Below are 26063 nucleotides of genomic sequence, written 5' to 3'. Positions count from 1 at the left end.
GATCAATGGTAGGGTTAGCCAGGATTGAGCCTGGAGAGTGGAGGCGTTGCTCCTATCTGATGACTGGAGAAAACACTAGATTGATTTTTTTTTCTAGCCTTTCTTTTGCCCACCCTAGACCAAACTTAGAACTTAATAGAAAGAACTAGAAGGCAAATTGGGTCAAGTGTGGCAAGGGCTGCCCTGCCCTCTCCAATAGTCTTACCTCAAGTCGCCATGTGGTCCCATCTACCCACTTACCCTGTATTCCCACCCCTTGTGGTACCCCATGCCCTCAAATTATCTATGTTTAGTTCCCCAAATGTGGGGACCTCAATTTGGCTGAATGACTTCCTGCCTCTATGACTTTGAAAATTTTCAACTACCCAAGGCTAGCTATATCTGTAAAGGAGGAGAAAAAAATGCATCTCTAGTACATTTAACCTGAAGATTAACCGTTTTTTAAAGGCTCGGTGTTCACTGCAGAACCTGACATTTCATTTCTCAACTACCCGGCAGCTTCTGGTGACTTTGATTGGAAAGAGCTGAGCATTTAGTACTTTTTAGATGGCATAAGTACACAATCATCTACAGTAGATAATCACTAGGAAAGTATTGCAAGTTTTAAATATTTAGTCTACTCATATGCTTCCAGAAAAATCTTCAAAGAATGCTACTTTTTCCTAATACCAACACACAATGGCCTCACCCTATCCTACCCTTGCCATCCTTGTTAAATAGACTCAAAACCCACACGGAGATGGGTATGGTTGCACACACCCTAAACCCCAGGACTCAGGGAGGCAAAGGGCAGACAGTTTTCAGTGAGTTCAACCAGCCTGATCTATATAGCAAGTTCCAGTACAGCCAGGGCTAAACACTGAGACCCTGTCCCAAAAGACAAACACCCAAAACAAAGAAACTCACATCTAGAAAAATCAAAAAACACATAATTATAAAAATGGCAACACTCCCAGAATGAATTCTTATTCAAACTTAGAATACACTGGAGTCAGTGTATTATTAGACAAAAAAAAAAAAGACACAAAGGTGGGAAATGAAATGGAGGCAGACCTGGGAGTTAGAATAAATATGACCAAAATTCATTATGAAATTCTCAAAATGAATGAATAAAATGTTTTTTAAAAAAGAAAGGAAAAATTAAAATATTGAGATTTATGTTATGTAATGGTCTAAATAAGCCAAATCACACTTTGCTGTTAAAAATAAAGGCTCTTGTATGGGGGACTTTTGGGATAGCATTGGAAATGTAAATGAGGAAAATACCTAATAAAAAATATTTAAATAAATAAATAAAGGCTCTTTCACGTGTTCTTCAGAGTCAGGCATTCTTTCGTACCATTGGCCAATAGGAAAGCGCCCCACCCCGACACACACACCAAAAAAAAAAAAAAAAAAAAAAAAAAAAAATCACATTTGAATTTTTATAGGCAGTAAATAGAGACTAAAAGTAATGGCGAAAGTACTATGTCAAGGTTAAAGGCCCATTTCTACCCTCTGCTTTCAGGTTCAAGAATTCTAGAACTAATTCAGAGTTGTGAAATTGGAGTCTGTCCCCAGCCAGAGTGGCAAACTTAATGCATCATTAATCGGGTCTGCTCTCAACCGCCAATCGAAATAGTCACAGCCATTCGATTTTTAAGGGAAAGACAGTGCTGCAGAAGTGCATTGTAGAGGTCTTTTCATAAAAACCATCCTGTGTGCTCCATCTGCATGTGCAATCTGCTTGTGTATTTTCAGCCAGCTTGCATGGGCAGATTAATGCGTACAATTAGAAAGCAACCTCACAGGCATTCAATAAACTGCCTTCATTATTACACTCAGGAGAGTGCCTTTGGTTGTCAATAAAAGCCTAGTTTTCTGCCTGTTAGCTAAATAATTGACAACACTAAAAATAATCAGAGGCAAATGAACAGAGTCAGGAACGAGGTGTGGAGAAAGAATGCGTTAAGATGCGCCGGGGTACCAAGGGTGGCCATCACGCGCCTTTTCTCCGTGTCTCTGGCAGCTGGATTTTACAGTCCACTCAAGTCCACAACTGCCCTTCTCAACAGCAAAACACATTGTTCCTGGTCTGCTGTTTGCGCCACACTGGCACAGCATGCTCAAGCTGGCAAGGTATCGACTCCTTTAAAAGAACCGCTTATTTGGTTTCTATTCTGTGTTCCTTTGCCTGGCAGCTTCAAGAGAATCTCATTCGGGTGTAGGAGGTAGACGATTCCAGACCTGTTTGGTTTGCACTGTTAGGATTCTAACAGCTTTGCTAGTCCTTTTTTTTTAACCTTCTATAAACTGGTTCTAAGAAAGTGCGATAACAACTTTTCTATACAGGATCCACCTTTTCTAACAAATTCCTCTAATATTTTCAGCATTGTAATGGTCAGTGGTTTCATCAGCTATTGGTCCCTTAATTTCAAAAGTAATTCAAAGCACAATATTCTTAAAAGAAAAAGAAAAAGGAAAAAAAAAAACCACACACCCTTACATATCTAGACTTCTTGTGTTCCTCAATAGGCTTTAAAAATCAATTTGAGCTACTTCTCATTTTTTAGCCGACATCCCCTTTTTCCTGGCTAACCAGGACTTTCATGATAAGCAGGAGCAGGAGCAAAATGCGCATATAATTGAATTCAGCCCCGCTGGTCCTGTGAGGTGGCTGACAGCAAAGCCTTCTTTTCTTCTCCTCAGAATAAGGGTGATTGATCTCTAGCATTTAGTGAAACACAAACTCAAGAACCTGGGTTACTTTGAAAAGACAGGAGGCTGGGTGGACCAGCCTCCAACCTTTGAAAACTCCAAAAATCTCTCCTCCCTCACCCTGCCCTGTCTCAAACCCACCAAAGAAGACTTCTTCAACTTCCCAGCCCTGGTCTTAACTTGGTAAGGAGCAATATACAGGGCTGGGTATATATGTATGTGTATATGTATGTATGTATGTATGTGTATATATATATACATACATACATACATATATATATATGTGTGTGTGTATATATATATATATATATATATATATATACACATACATACATACATACATATACATATACATATGTGTGTATGTGTATATATATATATATACACACACACACATATACATATATATGTATATATATGTGTGTGTGTGTGTGTGTGTGTTAGATATTTACATTATTTACATTTCAAATGTTATCCCCTTTCCTGGTTTCCCCTCTGAAAACCCCCTATCCTCTCCCCCAGCCCTACTCACCAACACACCCATTCCCACTTCCTGGCCCTGGTATTCCCCTACACTGGGGCATAGAACCTTCACAGGACCAAGGGCTGCTCCTCCCACTGATGACCGACAAGGCCATTCTCTGCTATATATGCAGCTGGACCCATGTGTATTCTTTGGTTGGTGGTTTAGTCTCTGGGAGCTCTGGGGGTACTGGTTAGTTCATATTGTTGTTCCTCCTGTGGGGCTGCAAACCCCTTCAGCTCCTTGGGTCCTTTCTCTAGCTCCTCCATTGGGGACCCTGTGCTCAGTCCAATGGTTGGCTGCGAACACCCACCTCTGTATCTGTCAGGCACTGGTAGAGCCTCTCAGGAGACAACTATAACAGGCTTCTGTCAGCAGGCACTCGCTGGCATCCACAATAGTGTCTGGTTTGGGTGATTGTATATGGGATGGATCCCCAGGTGGGGCAGTCTATGGATGGTCATTCCTTCAGTCTCTGCTCCACACTTTGTCTCTGTAACTCCTTCCATGAGTAATTTGTCCCTACTTCTAAGAAGGACCAAAGTATCTTTTCTATTCTTGCTGCTGAGTTTCAACACGGTTTGATAGAGACGGGCTGAGCCCAGGGCTCTGAGAATACTAGAGGGTGCTAGACTTGGGAGGAAGCACCATGCTCTAGAATGTCACACCCCTGAGCAGCTCAGCACCTGAACTAGATAGATGAATGAGGGACCAGAGTGAGTGTAGGGAACAAGCACTCAGTGAATGCTGGGAATGCTACCTAAGAAGGTGCAAGTCTACTTACTGGTTCTTGTGGGGACAAAAAAAAAAAAAAAAACACCTTACGGTCCCTAACAAATGAAATTACACAATTCCATCAGATAAGGGCTCCTGTAAGAAATACCACCCCCATGTCCCCAGAACATCCAGGGATGTTTAAGCCTTTTAGGACTTTTCTTTAATCCTTATCCTTGGCTCATTGGACAGGTGTGATCATCCTTATTCTGAAAATAATCAAGCCAACCAAACACTGAAGTTCAGAAGGGTTCTAGAGCTGAGCAATGCGACTGAGCTCTAGAACCCGGTGGCTTGGTTCTAGCTCTACATTTAGAATTACACCGTAAAATAAAGAGTGCTTTGCTTTTGTCTTCTTATAATCAGGGCTCATATAACGTACCAAAGGTTAATTTCGGACAGGGGTTTCCTCTTTGAACCAGTGATTCTCAACCTTCCCAACACCATGACCCTTTAATACAGTTTCTCATGCTGTGGTGACCCCTAACCATATAATTATTCTCATTGCTACTTCATAACTGCAGTTTTGCTACTATTGTGAATTGTAATGTAAATATCTGATATGTGACACCCCCAGGGGAGGGGTCGTGACCCACAGGTTGAGAACAACTGCTTTGAAGTATGGTGCAACACAGTAGGGTTTTTTTGTGTGTTATCAAAGTATATTATTAGCATATTAAATATGCTTGAAAAAAAAGACCCTGGTTTATAATCATTGGTTTGGAGTATAAAAAAAAAAGAAAAGAAGAGAAAGAAAGAAAGAAAGAAAGAAAGAAAGAAAGAAAGAAAGAAAGAAAAGAAAAGCCATTTCAATTCCCAGCTAGAAAAATACAATGGTAATCGGACCTTGGCCCACTAAATACTACTTAGACAAACGCTGCTTAGATATTTCACCTCAAACACAGTCCTCCTAACAGCAACCTTTTGGAGACCAGCACAATCAGCAGCACCCCGGAATCTAACTTATTTATAGGGGCAAATTCTTCAAATTTAGTTGGATGGTTGCTCATCTGTTGACCACTGGAAAATACTTTGATGATCCTAAGCGACCTGATCTCAGATTCCCAGAGATGGTAGAGCTCAATTGCATGATTAACATATAGTACCAACCATCCAACACCCAATGTTTAAAAAGCTGTCATTCCCTAGGGCCCAAAAATCTTAACAATAAACATAAAAAGAAACAAAGCTATGATGTCATAAACTTACAACTGATGATGTTCTCGAAATGTGGCTCTTCTGATGTCTTCTTGAAGTTGCTTTTTCTCCTCTAGTTTATTACTCTGAAATTGAAGAGACCAAAACGTGATCTGTTCTGGAAGCTTTAGGTCGAATCATGACATGTAAGTTGTTCCAACCCCCAAACCCTCTGTTCTAGTGGCTCCAGAGATCCTGAGGTAGCCTCCTCTCTCATAACCCGGAAGTACTACATAGAAGGCCCCAAGAGCCTCCCTTAGCTCCCCTCTCACAATTGGACTGGCTAAAAAAATTACAGCATCAAAATTTCACATTTTTTTCTTCAGCTCAAAGAATTGCAAGATCTATTTTGAAGGAAGTGAAGTTTGTGAAATGTTCTGATGGAAATAATAGATTTCCGTACCAAGCACGTTAAATTTTTAAAAATATAACTCATGGTTAAACAGTTCGTACAAAATCAGTGTGTGTGTACATATGCGTACATGTGTGCGTGTGTACGTGTGTGTACATGTGTGTACGTGTGTGTACGAGTGTGTATGTGTGTGTACGTGTGTGTGTGTGTGTGTGTGTGACACATTCTATCAAAATATCAAGGAAGAGGTTTTCAATAACTCAGTCCAACTCCCCGCTGACTTAGACACTTAAAGCTGTGGAAAGACTGAGCAGCATATTATATGTGAAGAAAGCCATCCATCCATTGAGTAAAAAGAGTTCTTTTCTTAATTAGCTGTCTAGAGAGGCTTCCAGAGATGTGACTTCATATTTGATATCACTGTCACCATGGCTTTGGCACATTTTAACCTGATTTAAACAACCAAAACCACTTGCTTTTTACTTGCTGTGACACTCCTGTCATTTTTTTTTGAATGTGCCTAAGAAAAAATAGATCACATTCTTAGACAAAAACAAAATGCAGTAAGGAGTAGAAACAAGTTCTGCAATACAGGAGGAAGGTGAGGCTTTAAATGAGTTCAGAAGGAGCCACAAGGCAGCGAGGCATTAATAAACAAACAAACAAACAAACAAGTAAATAATCAGATTTACTCAAGGAAGACGTGCGAAAGAGGACAATAGGAAGCATCACTTTTAAACTCTGCTATGAACCAGGCACCATCATTCAAGAATGGGAAGTTTTCCCACTTTCATAGGCAAAATAGATGTTTTCCATGAAAAACCAAAACCAAAACAAAACAAAACACCCCTATAAGGGAGTATTGTAGAGTCCATAAAATCAGTTATGCAGCTAGCAATTCAGCTGTTAATGAAACAGGATTCTAGCAAGGATATGAGAGGGGAACTTGATATCAAATAACTCTTATAATCTAGATAATGTCCTCAATCGTGAGTCCAAACGTACTGCATTGGGAGGGCCTCTCCATCCCCCTGGTGTGGAGGCAGCAAAATGGTGGAGGGTCGCAAGCAAGCAGAGTATAAACAGAATGTATTGATTAAGCCAATTGATAAAACAGATTTTTCATATCAGCCCAAATTCTTAGATTTCATCAGATCACCCAAACATATTTGCACAAATACAAATGTGGAAGGAAACTCAGCCAGGATAAAACCACTGGCTGAGGGACAATATCTCTAAATCACATGCATTCAGTATTTATCCAATGAATGTATTATACTACATTATATAGTATGCTTTATATATTTGTGATATGAACACAAAAGTACCTGTCTTATAAAAGACATAGAGAACAATGGAGAAATGATGTTAAATACGCCAAAGGAGATACATTCACAAGTGAAATAATAATAATTTCAGGAGGAGACCCATAGAAATATAGGAAGGTGCGATTTGAAATATGGAGGAGTGGAGACTTTTGTCATTTGTTGATTTGAGTTAGTTTGTTGCAGCTTTGAGATTTCAACTTTTTATTTCACTCACGGTAGAATCCTGAACCCCATACTCCACTTGCAAAAACTGTGGATTTCAGCAAATGCATAAAAGCAAATAGATAGAAACTAAATTGTAATTTGGGCAAGTAAGAGTTGACTCAGGAGGGCTCATTGCAGGAGTCGTGCAAAAGCATAAATTGGTAGACTTAAAAGTAGCCCAGAAGTCATGTGTTCTCCCCCATCCTCATTGCTCAGCATCTTTGAACGCTGCCTTTCTCTTAGCCATTTAGACCCACTGTTGACCCCTTTCCTGCTAGCTCACTTGTACTCCTAGAATCTTAGCTTTGGAGAGGCTGGGGTTCAGACTTGTCCTCCTCCTGTCTTGACCTCCAAGCGATGCCTGGTATCACCTTTTCTGAAGGGATCACGTTGGCCTTTTCAGAAGTATGTGAGATTTAGAGATGTGCTCTTGAGTGTTCAATAGGGATGTTTCTAAATTCACAACTTAAGACAAGCTGTGATCTACAGCACCACAAAACTTTATGGGTAACAAGAAGATGCTGGCTAATTTCAAATACATGCATAGGAAAACATGGTTATTTTTTTTTTGTTCCGTGTTGCCCACGTTGGCTTCAAATTTCCGAGTCTTCCTCACTTTATTTCCCAAGCACTGGGATTGCAGGCAAGTACCGCCTTCCCCTCCTTAGGAGGGTTTATTAAACTATTTAAAATTTTAAAAACATTTAAGGACCAAGGTAGACAGCTTGCTTCTCTAATGTGTAAGTTCTTACCACAGCCTCTAAAATACTTTGTTCACTGGGTTAATAAGGACCAGCTTTATGTCACACTTAATCCAATTTTTAAATTGCACACTTAATGCAATTTTAAAATACTGTATGATTTAACAGTTTCATAATTTGAATAGTTGGCCATACTCTCTCACATTGAAAAAAAAGAAAACTCCTTTGATAGTCTCTTGAAGCTTGAGGAAAAATGACTTTTCTTTTCAAATTCAGTTACCAAGGAGACTTCAGCACACCAGGTCTCTCATGAAGTCATTGGCACACATGGCATTTTTAATGATTAGTAAGCAAGGAATTACTATATTTTACTGTTTTCTATTGAGAACAACGTTGTTCATCTTGGCTACATCTATACCAGAAAGTACTAGACATAGAAACCAAGCATAGTATAAAAAGAGCCAAGTGAAGAAAGGATCTAGAGGCATTCATTTTCTTGGTCTGATGGGCACAGGATCAGTGCCTTTTTAAAGCAAAAATGCTATCTTGTTCAAGTGATTATTAAACTCAGCCTGTGAACTCATACTTCAAGTCAAAGACTAAGGAGAAAGGCTGTGATTCTTGGGATGGGGGAATCAAAAGTAGCTGAGAGTATAGCAATGTGAGGCATTAAGGTAAGAAAACTAACTAAAAGTCAAAGGAGACAGGAGGTGGGGGAGCTGGGAGGGTTAACCAGTGAAACAACCAAGTCCCTGAAGGGGTTAGAGAGAGCTGGAGATAGTGAATGCAGATGGAGAATTCCAGCACAGCAGCAAGGAGAGACACTTTCTCATTCCTCTTAAGATGGGCGTGGAGATCCCTGTTGCAAAGAGCTAGACATGGTAATGTATGCTGATAGCTGAGCAACCAAGAGAGGGGGTCAGGAAAATCAACAGTTCAAAGCCAGCTTGTGGTATATAGTAAGACTCTTTCCAAGAGCAAAAGGAAAGAGAGAAGAGGGAAAAGAAAGAGGAGGGGGGATGTGAGAGAGGGAGGGAGGGAGGGAGGGAGGGAGGGAGGGAGGGAGGGAGGGACAGAAAGAAGATAGAAAAGTAACAGAGTAAGGTAACAAAAAATAAAGATAGTCACAGCCTAATTGGAAGTCCTATTGTGAAAAGGAAAGAGGAGGGGATGGAGGGGAGGGGAGGGGAGGGGAGGGGATAGAGGGGAGAGGAGGGGAGGGGAGGGGAGGGGAGGGGAGGGGAGGGGAGGGGAGGGGAGGGGAGGGGAGGGGAGGGGAGGGGAGGGGAGGGGAGGGGAGGAGAGGAGAGGAGAAAGTGAGGCAAGATCATGGTAACTGGAGCCTAGAATACAAACGAACACTCCTGGACACTGGTCAATGTTAACACTTCAGCTGAACTAAAGCCTGGAAATTTGACATGGCCAAGAGTGCCATGTGCATCTTCTCTCCAACAGTCTCATCGGTGAGTTTAACACGAGTGAAATCATCAAACCTATTGGATTTGTGATAAATAACAGTAAGCCTTGCCTCCCTGCCTTGTAAGAAGCTGATAGACTAAAATCAAATGGAAGGCTATTAAAGAGTTTCTTTATCTTTATGATTAAGGTAGGGCACCTTTACTACAAGCTAGGGCTTGGCATGGGGCTGCATGGTCTGTACAGTGAATTCCAGGGCAATTAGGGCAGTAGAGTAAAACCCTGTCTCAAGATAAATAAAAGAGCTAAGAGCAAGTTATTATGCTCAAGACTATGTTAGTTCTACTACCCTTATTATTGTACCCATTTTATAATTAAGGCAAAAGAATCCCAGGATAACTAGCAGTCTAGATTCTAAATGCCTGTGCCCCAGACATACCATTCTCATTCCAGCATCATGGTATTAATTAATGAAAGCCCACTGTACTTCAACATCCAAAGGCTTAATGCTTGTGTTAATGCCACCTCAAAAATGCTGGGTATAAGAAACATATTTCTTGGAAACCTGGTGTGATTTAAGAGTTTACAAAATTTGAAATATTTTCTAGTTCATACAACGCTTAAATAATTTCATGAATGTTAATTTTTTTTGTCCTTAAAGCCATTAATCCTTGCTTCTTTCTTCTTGCCTTTCAGAACTAGGAAGCAACAGGTATGATGCCCTAAAATTATGTATTTGAATTCATTTACATCTAATATGCATAATTTATTTTCTACCGGTTTGTTCCTACAGCACTGAGCAGCATTCAAATGAACTATGTGTCTTAAGGTCTATAAAAAAAACCACAATGGCTTCACTTGCTGCAAGCAACATTGGTAGCCACAACTGGAGGAACATGTATGATTCTGAGTTGAATATAACAGATATTTATTCTCAGAACATTCAATTTAGCTGACAAGATTATTGTGGTGACCTATGAAAACTTATTACTGTAGTTTATGTATGAAGTAGCTCCTCAAAGACTGATCTAGGGAAAGCTTAGATCTCCATGGCAAGCAGTGGTCACTGTTAGGGCTTTGAGGAAGTTACTGCCCTGGAAAGGCTCTGATTTAATGCATACATCATTCCACCGATGTATTAACAGGCAATAAAAAAGACACCTTGAGGGGTTCTCAAGGATTTGCCAGACTCCTGCATGGCAGTAGTTGGCTTGGCTCTTCTGCATTGGCTCAGACTTCCTGGGCAGTATCCATCTGCTGGGGGAGGAGGGCAGAGTCCTATGGGCCAGTGTCCGTGCATGTGTTTGCTGTGCATTTTAAAGACTAAGTGCCCCATAAGCACAGTCATTATCACTTCTCCCAGCCATTATCACACTGGCAATGCAGAATATGTCACTACTAGATAGCTAATATCCACTTTTCTGTCTGACGCAAGCTACTAAATGGGCATACGTAGCCATGAGCAGCCACAGATGATCATATTCAACAGAATGGTCTGGTAAGAGTGAAAGCCAGCCAGCCAGATAAACCAAGTCCCACTTAAATGAATGCTCCACAATTTTTCAGGTACCTAGGAATCAGCTTAGAGAGCTTGGCAGGATACAGTTTATAGTAGGTCCAAGGTAGACTCATGAGAGCCTGCACATCAGCAAGTCCCGGGTAAGGTCAATTCTGCTCACTGACCTTTTGGTTAGAAAGGCTAGAGAGTTGCTCCTTCTCCATCACGTTCAAATTTATATCATTATTATCAATTTAGGAAAGCTAAATTAATTAATCCAATTAATGTTTCAGTGTCTAAAGATTGCCGTGGCTCTATAGCTGTGGTGTGACCTTGAAAGAGGTTCATCTGAGTGTTAAAGAACAGAGTTTCACCCAGCCATTAAGAAAGTGTTTTGTTGTGCATGAAGAAATGGGCTGTAAACAACCCACAAGCCAACCAAACAAGGTTGTAGGGACCAAGTAACACCAAACAAGACTTAGAGGAGAGTCTATAACAACAACCGAAATTCTCCAGGTTCTCTCAGCCTTTAATCCAGTTTCTGGTAGTGTTTTCCACGGTTCCACTTGATATGCAGATAGACTGCATAAGATGTGTTTTCTTCCCGCTACAATCACAGACCAAAGCTCCAGCTTCTCAGGTGGGAGACAGGAAGAGTAAGAGATGAAGAACAGAAGCATGGTGAAGAGATACGTATAAGAGAAAGAGATGGAGAAAAGGTGGTTTCAGCAAAGCTCTTTTGTGTAATAACCAACTGGTAGTGGATTGCTGGATCAAAATTTGTAAATAAATTACCTGTGATTTTTTTTTATATATATACTTTCCGCACTTATTACAGTTTGTGAAAGCAAATCCGGGCTTGGTGCCCCCTGCATCACTATGACAACAAGTTGCCCTTGGAGTTGGGAGGTGATACTTGCAGAATCATTGTACAGGAAGAGTTCTGAGAAAGTTGGGAGCTTGCCCAAGGTCAAACAACAATGGCAGATACTCTCCAAGAAAGTCTAGAGAATTCCTTCAGGGAGGGGCAAACCTGAATTCCTTTTCAGTGTCGAATAAGCCATCAGCTTCCGGCTTCCTTAACTCGAAATGCAAAAAATCCCATCTATTATGGCTAGGTGTGGTAGCTCATGCCTTTAATTCTAACACTCAAGAGGCAGAGGCAGCTAATTTCTGTGTGTTCTAGGCTAGGCAGGGCTGCATAGTGAGACTCTGTCAGATAGATAGATAGATAGATAGATAGATAGATAGATAGATAGATAGATAGATCTATTGCTTAGAATGGGGTTTAAACTTTGAACAATACTTTATCTGTAAAAATAAGCAAGAGGAGAAAAGAAGGGGAAAGAGGAGGAAGAAAAACAAAGATAGAAAGGGAGAAAGAAAGTAAGAGATGGGGGGAGGGAAAGAGGGAGAGAGAAAGGCAAAGATAGGAAGGGGGTGGAGAACCAGGAGTTCTGTTTCTAAGAAGCAGCAGCAGCAGGTGCTACATGTGGCCTTCAGAACCATGAGTCAATTCCCTGATCTCAAACCTCCAACACTAAGCCTCACTTCCTGTTAGGCCTTTGCCAAAGGGGAGGGGCTTAAACCATTGCCACCTTGTTTCTCGTTCTCTAGCAAATGAGCATTTGTAAGAGATTTTCCCCAAGTTCTGGATGCTACTAAAAACTTAAGTATGGCTGTTTGGTTGAGAAAATCTGACATCACTGCCGCTAAAAGGGTGGTGCACACATGCTCTTTCACTCAGTGGCAAGAAGACTGTGTTTACCTTCAATACATTCTCCCTGGAAAAAAAAATCTATGTTTGGATACAAATATGACCATGGCCCACTATCTGACGCTGTTGCTTGTTGCTTTGTCTTTTGGGCATCCACACTGCTCTGAGGTGAGGCAGTGGGTGTGGTGACTCACAACCCCGGTTCTGAGACTAGGATGTTGGAATATGAAACCCAATTTCTCTAATTATGTGTGGATCTCGGGGCACCTTATCTTTCCTCTCTGCGTCCATTTCCTCATTTGCACAATTGGATACCAGCCCCCTTCTCAGATTACAGCGAGGGTTGAGTGAGTAGTACTCTGGACTGTGTCTGGAGGGGAACCTGACAGCTGACCCTCACTAAGCATCAACCAACCTCCCCACCATCCACTCACCTTCTCCCTCTGGATTGCTTTCATTTTTTGGAGCTGGGCTTCCTCAGCTTCCTTCCTGATTCGAATAGATTCATCCCTCTTGAGCTGAATTGTAGTGAGATTACAGAGGACAGGAAAAAAAAAAAAACACAGTTACCATTTTTTCAGTCTGAACTTCTGGAACACAAAATTATGATGAAAGGCAAATTACAGTATTGTTTGTGTTATACCTCGCCATGATTATAGGTTGTTACTTTAAGCCACTTAGATCTCAGAAAATGGCCAGGCTGCACCTCCTGCCTGAGAATTCTTTGTGTTCCTTCGTGGGTATCTATCTATCTATCTATCTATCTTTTATCTATCTTGCTCACTTTCTCTCTGTCTCTCTCTGTCTGTGTGTGTGTGTCTGTGTGTGTGTTTATCCATGCACACAGGACAAAAGAGGTAAACAATTATTCTTCATTATAAAACTCATAGGACTTATTGTAAAAATCACTGGTTATCTTCAATCATTTTTGTACTACTTGCAATCACTGTTTTGGAATAAACAAAGCCATATTCTGGGAATGAAAACATAGTAATCTTAAACTATAGTTAATATGTAACTAACTTGAAGGACTGACTGCCTTTAATCAAAGGTCATGCCTAGCACACATGGCTCGGGTAAGAATTCTAGATATTCTCCTCTCTACTTCTCACTGCCTAGCAATGTTCTTATTTTGAGAATTACATTTTACAATTGATTCAGAGGCTTTATATTTTGAGATGCAGTGTTATTTCATGGCCACGCAGAAATGTTGGTGCCGAAACTTGTTGACGAAATGAAACTAGGAGAAATGGATTCTGACCTTTTGCTGGTATTTAGAACGCATCTGTTGCAGCTGTTGTTTCTGTCTGACTTCAGCCTCAGACTGGCTTCCACCTGGTGAAAATAAATAATAAATAAATAAATAAATAAGCCACAAAGGTAAAACAGGAGTATTAAGCTGCAAGACCAGCTGTTGAGTACTAGTTAACTAGTTAACTGCCTGGGAACCCAGCAGTGTGACTTGAGTTTTTTATACACCTGGACATTGGAATATAGCCGGTCATCTTCAAAAGTTGTCTAAGAGCGGTGATCACTTTAAAAGCTAATTGATGGGTGGGAAGATGAAACTTTGTCCTTTAAAGACACTAGGGCTTTCCATCATAAACATTAAAGTCTTCACCTAGCTTGAAACCATGCCTGAAGGACCACACTAGACATTAAGTGATTCTGTCTTGGCTAAGAATTCTGGGACATTCCTCCTGCATAAGAAAGGACCCTTCGGATTTTCAGCACAGCAGATGTATGTAATCTTTATTACCCACTCATTTTCCCCAATATTTTTAATAGTTCTTTGAGCATTTTGTACAGTGTGTTGATCATATTCATCTCCCTTCCCCCAAGTCCTCTCAGATCCATCCCTTCTTCCCTACCTGCCCAACTGTGCATCCTGCTTATTTTTTAAATCCTTCAAGACCAATTGTTCTGCCCAAACAAGACCAATTGTGCTGCCCAAACATTCTTGTTTGTGTGGTCTTCCCCTGGAGAACAGTCAATTTATCAGTGACTACATGCTCAGAGAAAACTCTAAGTTTTCCACAAGTCTGTGGCCGATGGGTCCACAGGAGGGTTGGTGGTGGCACAGAATTGGATTAAAGGCTAGCCTGGATAGTGAGACCTTCTCTCTGAAAAGAAAGTGGCTGTCTCATGGATGGTTTGTCTTCCTGAGTCAGAAGAGAATGGATACACTGCTGTTGACTGCAGTTCTAACAAGGATCTCATGAAAGAATATACATCTAAAGTCATCCTGGAGGTGACCAATTCTGGCCAGTACCTAGGACTGATCGCTAAGCACTGGGATGAAACTGTCTCAAAACACAAAGAAGAAAAAAATCTCTTACTTTACCTCAAAACCATGTGGAAGGTGAAAGAACACTTGAGAGGACCTATTAAAGAGAAGAGGTTTGGGGGCTAAAGAGATGGCTCAGCAGTTAAGAGCACTGACAGTTCTTTCAGAGATCCTGAGTTCAATTCCCAGCAACCACATTGTGGCTCACAACCATCTGTAATGGGATCCAATGTCCTCTTCTGGTGTGTCTGAAGACAGAGACAGTGCACTCACATACATAAAATAAATAAATCTTAAAAAAATGATAAAGATTTTTTAAAAAGAAGGAGGAGGAGAAGAAGAGGAAGAGGAGAAGAAGAGGAGGAGGAGAAGAGGAGGAGGACGTTTGGACTATATTCCTCGAGTCTCAAATTCCTCAGGTTTATTTGGCTAAAGGTGAAATGTGTGGAGTTACATATATAGTTCTATATCTTTCATTCATTAAGAGATTTCCAAATTAGTTTCTTCCCTTGTCCACCCCCCCACCTTTATCTCTAAGACTATTGTGGTGGTACGTGGCTTCTAACCCAAGGCATCTTTGTGGTAACTGGAACTGTGCCAAGCCTCTATGTGTTAAGCTGCGACTGACTATGAAGTCAAGACAGGACGTAAATGACTCCCACTGAGAGATGGGGGTATGGGCATCCCCTCTAAAGGCCTGAAACCCCACACAGGAGACCCAGACATTCCATCACCCTGGCAGCACCTGCTCTGCCAACTCAAATGTCCCCCCAGCCCTAGCATGAAAACCCAGGAGACATCCATCTTTACACCCACTGCTGGGTCGCCAGCTTACTCCCATTCTATGTTCCCAATGGACTCTCCGTTCAGCTTTGTCACATTAGCATCTAACTGCCAGGATGGATATGTTGTGGTGGCTTTCCCTTGCATCCTGAAAGTGCTGTGACTGGGCATATGCAACGCCCCAGGTAAGCTCTCCTCAGAGCTGATCATCTAAGAGGCTCTAAATTATTTGCCAATTAAGCCATCACTTTATTCCCACACAACTGTGGCAGATGCATTTGCTCCTTACATAAAACCAGAGACAGCAATCTACCTGCACATTTGAATGTTTCCTATCAGATGAATTCCGTCTCAGGCAGAACTACCATAGAGCAAGCCTTCACATGTGAAGGAAAGCAGACCCAGCCTGTCTCAGTAGAATCTGCCAGTGACCCTGCCTACCCACTCTGGCTTTCCGTCTGCCACTCACCCAGCCGTTGTGGCACCAAGCAGACTGGTTTTGCCCTGTTCTGTTGCTTCCATCTCTCCAGGTCTGCCAGTTCTTGCTCAGCAACTAACCAGGAGAGAAATAGCAAGTCATTGATTGTTTGAAAAGAAACCTGGTCATTCCAACTTCAAAACCCACAGCAGACAGCAGATAGTGAGGTTTCCAGAATGGGACAGAAAAAAATGACCATGAAAAGCTGATACCTCTCAGCCCTCCCTGCCCCCCACGTCATGCGGGGCCCACCCCTGGCAACTCCTAAGTGTCCTCACAGAAGGTACAAATTTGAACAACAGCTAAACTCCTACTAACACAAAGAAATATAGTTTTCCCTCCAACACCGACATTCTTAAAACCTCATAAATTATTTCGAAAGGTTTTCTATAGCAAATGTGTACAAAAACTAGAATATTCATATGTCAATAAGATCCGGATAAATATACATCCCCCAAAGAATTCTGATGCCTATATTTGCTTTATTTATAACATTTCTCAAGCTGGCTGTAACTCTGAGGAGGGAGGCTCTGCCCTGTGCCCTGTTGGCACCCTGCTTTGGGTCTTGGTATTCTTCCTTGTCCAAATATTCAGACAGCAGGGGGCGCCTGGGAGACTCAGTTCTGTTGCTATATAACCTAATCTCCCGGTTTAGTTCCCCTTAGAAACTTGAACTCGAAGCCTGTAAGATGTTCGAACCTTGGGGTTCTGTTGGCTAAATGTCTGCAGTTGCCACAGTCACTGAAGACCACTGTCATATGCTATACTGGCTCACCGGACCACCCTGATTGATTCTTGTCCATGTGGTCTCTTCGGATAACGACTTTCCTGGCTGTGCCATTATGGCCTCATTGGTTACTGAATTCCTTACCAATAACCTAAGAAGGGAGAGCACAGGATCCCGGAGCTGGAAACATGGCTGACGTGGGCAGTCACACAGTGTCCTGGTGAACCATGTGAACATTATCATCCCTTGCAACTACAAATAGTGCTACAGTGTCAGAGGGCAGTGTTTGTTAGTTCTGTGCCTCAATTAAACCTGCTACTCAGGCTCTAAGTACAAGGAGTACAGCCAAAGATTAGGGTGTGCTCCCTGCCCTCCTGGTAATTATCTGAGGGGGGGGGGAGTGATTATGCTGTATAAGGTAAGATTGTAGAGGGCAGATTGACAATACAGAAGGATAAGAATACAGAGGCAAAAAAAGTCTATTAAGGAGAGATGGGACATATATATTTTAAAAAGGTACAAATTCCCTCATAATCTTTTTGACATATAGCATGTCGTTTCAAAGGTATTCACAGCACCATTAAAATATCACCACCAACTTATTTAGTATATCAGGGACAAGATCCAAACAATAACAACAGGTGTGAAGTTGCTTAAACCCAAGAAAAATCCAAAGCTCATAGTCACTCGTTACCATGAGTTCTGTTACTAATGTAGAGAAACGAATTTAGAAGTGCTAACAATAGAATAATTTTTACAAGTGTAATTAAAACTCTAAGGTTTTTTTTTTATAGGCCTTGGTAAGATACTGTGAGTCTCTATAAATAAGAAAATAGAAATACTTTTTTAAAAATTATAAAGAGGAGAAGCATTCTGAGTGTCGGGTGAAAGCGCGTGCCATACTTCTCTGTATCTTCTGCCTTCTGCTCTCGTTCGGTGCTATCAGGGTGTATGTGCCTGCGCTGGAAAGAAAGGAAAACAGTGGTTATCATCATGACAGCTTCCTAAGGCATCCAAACCACCAGACCATCTTCCTTCTGATACCATTAGAAGACAGCCTTTAAGAGCTTGCTCTGTTCTCCGCTCCCTTCCAATCTAGTTGAAAGACACAAAGCAATGGGCCAGAGGACTAGTTCCTGCTGATCTCCATCACCACTGGTTTGGGGGGAGACTGCCCTTGTAGGGTGTCTCTCCTCTAGGTGGTGCTTGTGAGTCAATCCCAATAAGGCTCATTTTCTCTTGTAGGCCCACCTTAGGAGAAAAAGAAACCCTGGGGCATCTGATGTGTTTTCTGTTCATACAAACAAGAGTCCAAGTTATTCGCCATGTAGCCACGTCTTCTTTGTGACCCATATGACTAGCCTACTAGTCTCATAAGCCTTGATCCCTCCCCTATATCCTGGGGACACAGGCTGAACATTATTTAAATCAGGAGCCCAGGGAAGTGAACATGGGAATCAAGGAATAATTTCTTTTTGTCAGTTTTATCTTTGTTTTTTCTTTAGCAGGTGCAGTCCAAACATGTGTGTGTATACTTGTGTGGACTTGTCTGTGTGTGAGTGTGTAAGGAGCTGAGGTCGACACTGTGCACCTTCTGTTTCTGGACATCTTATTATTATTATTATTATCATTATCATTATTATCATTATTATTGAGATGAGATGTCTCTCTGAAGCTGGAGTCCTATTTTGACTAGACTGGCTGACCAGAGGGCCCCCCATCTTTGCTCCTTCTACATCCCTCTTTTGCATCTCTGGGGTTAGAGACATACCAGTCCATGCTGGACTTTCCCCATGGCTGCTGGGACTGCAAAGTCAGGTTTTCATGTGTGCACAGCAAGCACCTTGCCCACTGAGCCATCTCCCCAGACCCTTTTTGGTAAGCAAAAATATTCTACACTTAGATACCAGGAATACTGAGCTACATAAAACACAGTGAACCTTTAAGGGCAGAGGTGGACTTCATTGGTGTGTATTTCAGATCTATGGCATGGTACCTGGCTCACAGTGGCTGCCTGATAAAGTACAATGTCATAGATCCCAGCTGTGAGCCTATGCTGGAATGGCTCTTTTTTGAGCCAATGCATGTGGTTCCACCAGAGCACGAATACTTCGTAAAGCAAAAATATAGTACAGCAGTAGACTGCAGCATACATACGGGTACAGTTTGGGAGAAAATGCTGTGGATAAATGTAACCAGCTTGTAAATATATGGTTAAAAGGTAAACCCTAGATACTCTTAGAAGTCTCTCCTCCACCTGGGACATCACCATTTCTAAGGGCAAATTAGCAAAGACAGAACAGTCGAGGCCAAAAGTGCTGATTAACCGAAGCCATTTTTCCTTATCTCATTATTTTCCGTGCTGTGAGCCTTCAGCCAGTGAGCTTCATCCTGGACTTTAATTTTAGACTTGTAATGCGAGGTGTGCGACCACCTTTGCATGCAAATGGGGCTGCTGGGTGTCCAATTACCTAATATGTATCAGCAGATGGTGCATGGGTAGCCTAGCTCGCATACAACGTTATGAATACAGAATTAGGAGGCCGCCACTGGAAATTAATCCCATATCTGTTGCATGGTCTTTGATCACCCTGAGAAAGACTGTTTCACTCCTCAACTGTCACTACTTTATAGGCGCTGGGGGTGCTGCAATCCTGTGAGTAGTATCTGGGAACTTCAACGGGATGCAATGGTGAGCCATTCTACGGAGCCCTAAAGCTGAAACGCGAGGCACTGGATTTAAAGGCCAACTGTGAAATTGCTGCGCCATTCTCAGTGCTGAGGCTGTGATGCGGAGTCTAGGCCGGGGATTTGCCAATGCTGCACATCAGCAACTTTTAACCTTTACCGTGCATGGGAATCACCTGGAGGGCTCGTTGGCAGGCTTGTTAAAGGGCAGAGTTTCTGATTCAGTGACTCTTGGTTGAGGCTCAATAACAGGCATTTTTTTAAAAATCAGTTCTGGGTTGCTGTTTGCAGAGGTTAATGCTCATCGTCATCTTTGCTGGATTTAAAATCTCCTAGGAGAAACGCCTCTGGACCGGTCTGCATGGGGCATTTCCCGGAGGGTTGTCTAAAGAGGTGTGACCCACCCTGAATGTGGATGGAATAAAAAGGGGGAGGAAGAAAGTATGCAGAGAGCCAGCGATCCTCTCTCTGCTCCCCAACTGCAGACTCAGTGTGGCCGTCTGCCTCCCACCAACCCTTCCTCTTTTAGTTTCATCTCGACAGCAACCCCGGGAAAGTGACGAGCACAGCACTGCCCGAGGTTCCACACTTAAAAGAACCACTCCTGTAGAATAGTTACACCTTCTGTGCTTCCGGTATGGCTTGTCCCGACCCATGTTGACCCATGTTGAAGCTTAATCCCCATTGCATTGGTGTTTAGAGCGAGTAAGGCCTTTAAGAGAAGTCATTGACCATGGGGCCACTGCTCTTACAATGGACTAATGGATTAATGCCATTCTCACAGAAGTGGGTTGGGCATTACGGGACTGGATTAGGTAAGAGTATTAAGTATTGCTGGAACTCAGGGCGAGTCACCTGCTTGACCTTCTGCACACACCTGCTACCCCCCTCTGCCTCACCACCTTGCACAGCCAATGGTGTATAGGTGCTGATACCATCCTCTTGAGACTTTCTGGCCACCAAGTTTGTGAACCAAATGAATCTCTCTTTTTAAAATGCATTACCCTTCTTAGGTATCTTGTTATAGCAACATGTAAGCACCAAGAAACTGTCTTGGGATATTTTTGATGAGAAGATGGCCAAGGTCATGAGTAGTGGTGTACACCATTAACCCCAGCACTTGAGAGGTAGAGGCAGCTGATCTCTGTGAATCTGAGTCCAGCCTGGTCTATATAATGAGTTCCAGACCAGCCGGGCTACGTAGAGAAATGCTATCTCAAAAATAAAATATAAAGCCGGGCAGTGGTGTCGCATGCCTTTAATCCCAGCACTTGGGAGGCAGAGCCAGGTGAATTTCTGAGTTCAAGGCCAGCCTGGTCTACAGAGTGAGTTCCAGGACAGCCAGGGCTACACAGAGAAACCCTGTCTCGAAAAACATTAATAAATAAATTAATTAATTAATTATAAAAACAAAACAAATCTACACACATACACACAAACAACAAAAACTGCTTAGAGATTAATAAATTTTTGATAAACGAACTGATGTTAAGCTATATGCTAAAAACCATTAGATTAACTAAACAACAGAGCTAAGACTCAGAAGTCACGGCTTTTAACCTATAGCAATTAGCTGTAGCTGATTTTTCAACTTAACATAGAAAGCTTAAATTATGCCCTGTTTTACTTCAACCCCAGCCCCTTTATGAATTAGTGAGTCAGCATACTTGGTACTTTCGTGCAGATGTGTCATTATACTTCATTCCAACTCATTGTCCTCCTCCACTGGCCTCATCCTTTCCAGCTGTTTCTCCTCCGTTTCCCAGTCGCTCACTTATTTTGCTTCCTCATTACATATATTCTATTTCCCTATTTCCCACTTCCCTTAAAATTTCTTCTTCACCTCTCATGACCCCCTTTCTAGTTTCATGACCTAAACAGACCTTACACACACACACACACACACACACACACACACACACACACACACACATTTAAATCTAGGTTCTACCTATGAGAGAAAACTTAAAAACATGTGGCATTTGTCTTTCTGGGCCTGGCTGATTTCATTTGATGCGATGATTTCTAGCTGAAATCATTGTCCTGCAAATGTCTTGGGTTTTCATTATGTCTTCATAAATTCCATTGTGTGTATGTTTTTTTTTCTTTCACGAGATGATGAATAAAAGCTGGTCCCATTTCCTGTAACTTCCACCCCTTGAAATACTCGCAAGCCATATGAACACTTACCTGAAACCTATTACAGAATTACTATGCTGGAGACTTGCAGAGTGTAAGAGAGGTGTCAACCACACATAACAACCATTTCCACCAATCCTGCACACTCGTTGAAAACAAGTCAAGAAGCCAACAGAACTCAATGGCAGGAAGACCCAAACAAGTGCTGGAGCGAGATGATGTAAGTAGCCAGAGATGCAAGCAGAGGAGACCCACAGAGAGCCCAGACCAGCGGTAAACCTCAGAGAAGAAGAATGCCAAGCTGAAGGCATGGCTAACAAGTTTGCTAAGAATATTTCACTGGGAATTTTCCCAAGCCCACCATCCTGCTTATACAAATTACGGAAGAGAGTTGGAGGGGAAGATCTGGTTACTAAAGACTATACTTTATAATCTCTAACCTGATTAAGTCTGATGAGACAGACCAGTGGCATTTGTCAGTCACAGCTGACATGAGACTTCTGGGTCAGAGACAAAAACACTTACTATTCACTGCACACAAAACAGTGTGACCGGATAGGATTATTTACATCTTTCTCCCTCTCTGGCCCCATGTCTGAGAAACTGCCTGGAACAGGGCTGCAGTACCCATACATATTGTAAATGGGAAAAGAGAGAAGAGAGAGCTAGCGAGCCCTGAAAGTAAAGGATTTTAATCAAAAGTCTTTTCGCCTAACACTAACAGTGGTCCTAGTAATACGCATTTTATGTGAGAGGATGCCTTAGCAATATTTTATTGGCTGAAATGCCAAACGGAAGACATCTTAATATAGGAAAGCACTGCCAAGTGATTTACTTTTTATCTCTCCTTTTTTGCAGTAGGAAGAGGCGCTTAAGTCTAAGGCTATGCTTTTTATTTTTAATATTGTGTGGCAGAGTGCAAGTCCCTGAGAGATCAAAAATATTCATCTCTTCCCTCTGAACTTTTTTTTTTGACATGAATAGCCAGTATAATTTATTAATGTTCTCAACCAATTAGTTCCCACCCACAGCAGACCTTTGCCATTTAGCTCCGTGGCATTTCCTTCACCGAGTGGAGTCAGGAGCTGCAGATGCAACAAGCTCAAACTGCGGAGATTTAGCATTCTGGTCACTTCCTAATGAAGCAACATGCAAACTGCCGAAACAAATATATATATTTGAAAATGAGTTTCCTTAATTATCTCATTGAAATTTAATGAAATGTCTGTTGATAAGATTGTTTCCAATTTCCAGCAGTGCACTTCCTTGAGACAGAGAGATGGGCCTAGGAGACAACAGTCTAAGAAGGCAAGATAAAGATCTTTTCTCTGCCATTTTTAAAGAGGAAGGGAGACTCGGGAGGAGACTCAGGAAGTCAAGTGTTTGCTGTGCAAGCATCAGGATGTGAATTCAGATCGCAGGAATCTGTGTAAAAAGCCCAGAGAGGTAACCCCAGTGTGTGAGGAGGTGGAGATGCTCAGATCCCTAGGGCTTGGGGGGGGGGAGGAGGGGGGTCAGTCAGCTTAGCCAATCAGTGCTGGGCAGCCAGCTTAGCCAATCAATGAGCCCCAGATTCAGCTCTAGACCCGTTCTCAAAACACATAGTGGAGAAACAATTGAAGAATATGCAGCTACCCTTCACCTACACACACACACACATACACGCACACGCACACTCACACGCACACGCATACACACACGCACACGCACACACACACACACACGCACACGCACGGGTGCACGCAAACACTTTCTCATTCACACACACAGGCACATACACACATACTAAAGAAAATGTTTTTGAGAGAAAAGATGTGTAAGCCGTGTTTCCATTTTGTGGGGTGCTAGTTACACAGAGGCTTCTCTCATGAACACTTTGGGCCATTTTTATGGCATCTCATGCATAAGCACTCTATAAAAAAAAACTGCTAAGTGCAAGCTGTGAAAAAATATATTGGCTGGCAAAGGTGTTACATACATATATCCCCTGGAGTGCACAGACTGCACCCGGCGTCATTTAAATCTCTAATTAAGACCAACGTCGTGTTGATTGGAAAAACGAGATGTACTGGATAGCAGAAATTCAGGAAGGGACAGATGAGTGAATTACAGACAGCTTCAAACTGAATAATAGATGTGTGGAGTTTACTCTTCTAGCAAAACCTGGGTAGAAGCGCTAATGGAGACTAGGAACTAAACAGGCTGACTCCGGATGAACGTGCAAAGAAGCTACACTTCAGAGGAAGACTGGATCGTCCCTGCATCGGACACCGTGACAGCGTCCAATGAATAGAGAATGTGTGGAAGAAAGCCCTGATGTTCAAGAGGGCAGGGAGGATATAAAACACCACTCAACCCATGCCAAGATGCTTGAAGGGCTCTTTCCTCGGCTCACTAACTCAGGTCCACTCTTCAGAGAGTTTTGTCCCATTTTAATAAAGTTTCCTGTCCATTCCGTGCCTAACTGGGGAAGCATGCGCCTCCATCTCTGGCAGCTGCCATCACCATCACCTAACCAGCGCCATGTTTTTCTCTTACACTCTAAAACCACTGCCCTTGAGATTCCTTCTGAGTCCCTTTCTAACTTCTTTCATTAATGAGACCAAGAACCCCAAACGTGAATCCCGGTTTCCCCAGCGACTGTTTTTGTTTGTTTGTTTGTTTGTTTGTTTGTTTTTGTTTTTATAGTTCAAGAAAACTTTAATCTCAGATACAATTAGCAATGGGGAGAAGGACTAGAGGGAAGAAAGGCATCCGATGGTTCCATGGGTTTCCGTGCGGGTTTTGTTATATGGTCTTCAGTGTGGAGACACTAAGCTGATTATTTTCACTATCTATTCTACATTGTATTTTATATATGGGTGTTTTGCTTGCATGGATTGCTTGTATACCGTGTACATGCAGTTCCCGAAGAAACCAGAAGAGTGTGTCAGATGAGCTGCCACTTAGGTACCAGGAATTGAACCCAGGCTCTCAGGAAGGGCAGCCAGTGCTCTTAACGGCTGAGGCATCTCTCCAGACCATGAAGCTAATTATTTCTAACCAGTATCACTCCAAGTTTTTGAGGCATTTAAAGTTGTTAGAGCTCCTTTTTCAATCAGTCTAAATTCTCAATCCAAAACCCAAACGAGATAGTGCTGGCTGGATCTCCCTTGAACCTGTGGCTTTCTATGAGACCTGATCCACATTCCACACTCTGGTGTAGATGTGCTCATGGAGGTGATCTCAGCAGTGTTCCCCCCTGGCTTCTGTTGGAAAGGAGAATGAGAACACACTAGGTTAAAAGAAGCAACAGCCCAGGGCTTTCTGTGTATAGAAAGTCTTTATGCACAGTAGAAAAAAAAATATGTGTGCATGCACATAAATTCATGGCCTAGGCATACCCTGTCTTGATAAGATATGACCAGTTTACACTGATTAGAAAAACATACCCTACTAGAGATTCATAGCTTGATACATATTTTATGCCTATATTACTAATTTAACTGAGGCAAGATGGGCAGATAAAATGCACAGCTACAGAGTATAGACAAGAGATATTATGCAGCTTCACTTAAAAATATATGCAGTAAACACTATACACATACAAAAAAGAAAGCTATCAAGAGCAATTAATACTAAAGATAGAAAGAATATCTGCGGAAAAAAAATAATGCTACAGAGAACTGCCATCTTTGAGATTGACACCAATTTATAAAATGAATTAAATTGCTTCCTCCAGAAAAATTAGAAGCAATTTGTGTTTTCAGACCATGCGTCAGGTGTGAGATTTTGATGTGACTATTACAAGCTAATAAACTCGCCTGTGGCTATTTCCTGGATACTGACAGAAGACTGGAGGTTCCTGGTCAGAGAGAAAAGACTCCACTCCTCTGAACACAGCCCACAGCATGGCTGGCAGTTACTTCACACCAGCTCTGACCCTAGGTCTGATGGGGGCACCTGGCATGCCTGCCTTGCAGCTAGGAAAAGTAATACTTATGCTACTTTGTTTTATGAATCAGGAGCTCAGGATGCAGCTCAGCCTGGCCCTGGCCTCTCCATTCTGCTGCTAGAGCGTCTATGGAGCTTGAGTTTCAGGTATATGACATCATGCCCAACTAATCTACCATTATTACAGTGGGTGGTTAAACAATCTGGTCGTTGTCTTGAAAAGAGTATGCCTATCTCCCAAGGTTCGTGTTAGATAGGCATCCCTAGCAGCAGCCAGGTTAGCTGGCCAAAGGAGTGTATGAGCTAATTCTCAGATCCTCAGGATGCTGGATGAACACTTCAGCCTAGGACTTCAACACGAGCTAGGAAAGATAGTCAGATTTCCCCCTCAAAACAATGACAGAAATACAGACAATTAGAATCTGAAGTTAAAGTTTGAAGAGAGCCGGCAGCTTGGCCAAGGCTGCCTTCTAAGGAATAAGTCAGTGGAGCAGACTGACAGCTGCCGCACAGCTTAGACATGTCAAACAGGCCACGCCTCTTCTCCTCTTGATTCTCATTCGACTTAAACTACAACTCTTTACAGGTTACCTCTAGCACATAAAACTAGAACCCCCACAT

The 26063-nt window shown here is 42.1% G+C and overlaps 1 protein-coding gene across 2 annotated transcripts in view; it reads right to left on the bottom strand.

Annotated features, from left to right (window-relative positions):
- The window catches only part of Epsti1 (epithelial stromal interaction 1), a 105230-nt gene that overhangs the window by 64461 nt on the left and 14706 nt on the right, over positions 1-26063 (bottom strand). For both annotated transcript variants that reach the window (XM_021182135.3, XM_085828793.1), the window contains exons 2-6: positions 17586-17644; positions 15947-16030; positions 13669-13742; positions 12842-12925; positions 5204-5277 (exon numbers count right to left, since the gene is read on the bottom strand). In XM_021182135.3, the coding sequence (XP_021037794.2) occupies positions 5204-5277; positions 12842-12925; positions 13669-13742; positions 15947-16030; positions 17586-17644 (375 nt within the window). The remainder of the gene's footprint in view (positions 1-5203; positions 5278-12841; positions 12926-13668; positions 13743-15946; positions 16031-17585; positions 17645-26063) is intronic.

This window comes from Mus caroli, unplaced genomic scaffold (genome assembly GCF_978045245.1).
Source record: "Mus caroli unplaced genomic scaffold, Mus_caroli_1 scaffold_12, whole genome shotgun sequence".
In the NCBI taxonomy this organism is placed as follows: Eukaryota; Metazoa; Chordata; class Mammalia; order Rodentia; family Muridae; genus Mus; species Mus caroli.
The sequence above is the reverse complement of the archived record's forward strand: the minus strand, read 5'-3'. Positions and strand labels throughout refer to the sequence as shown.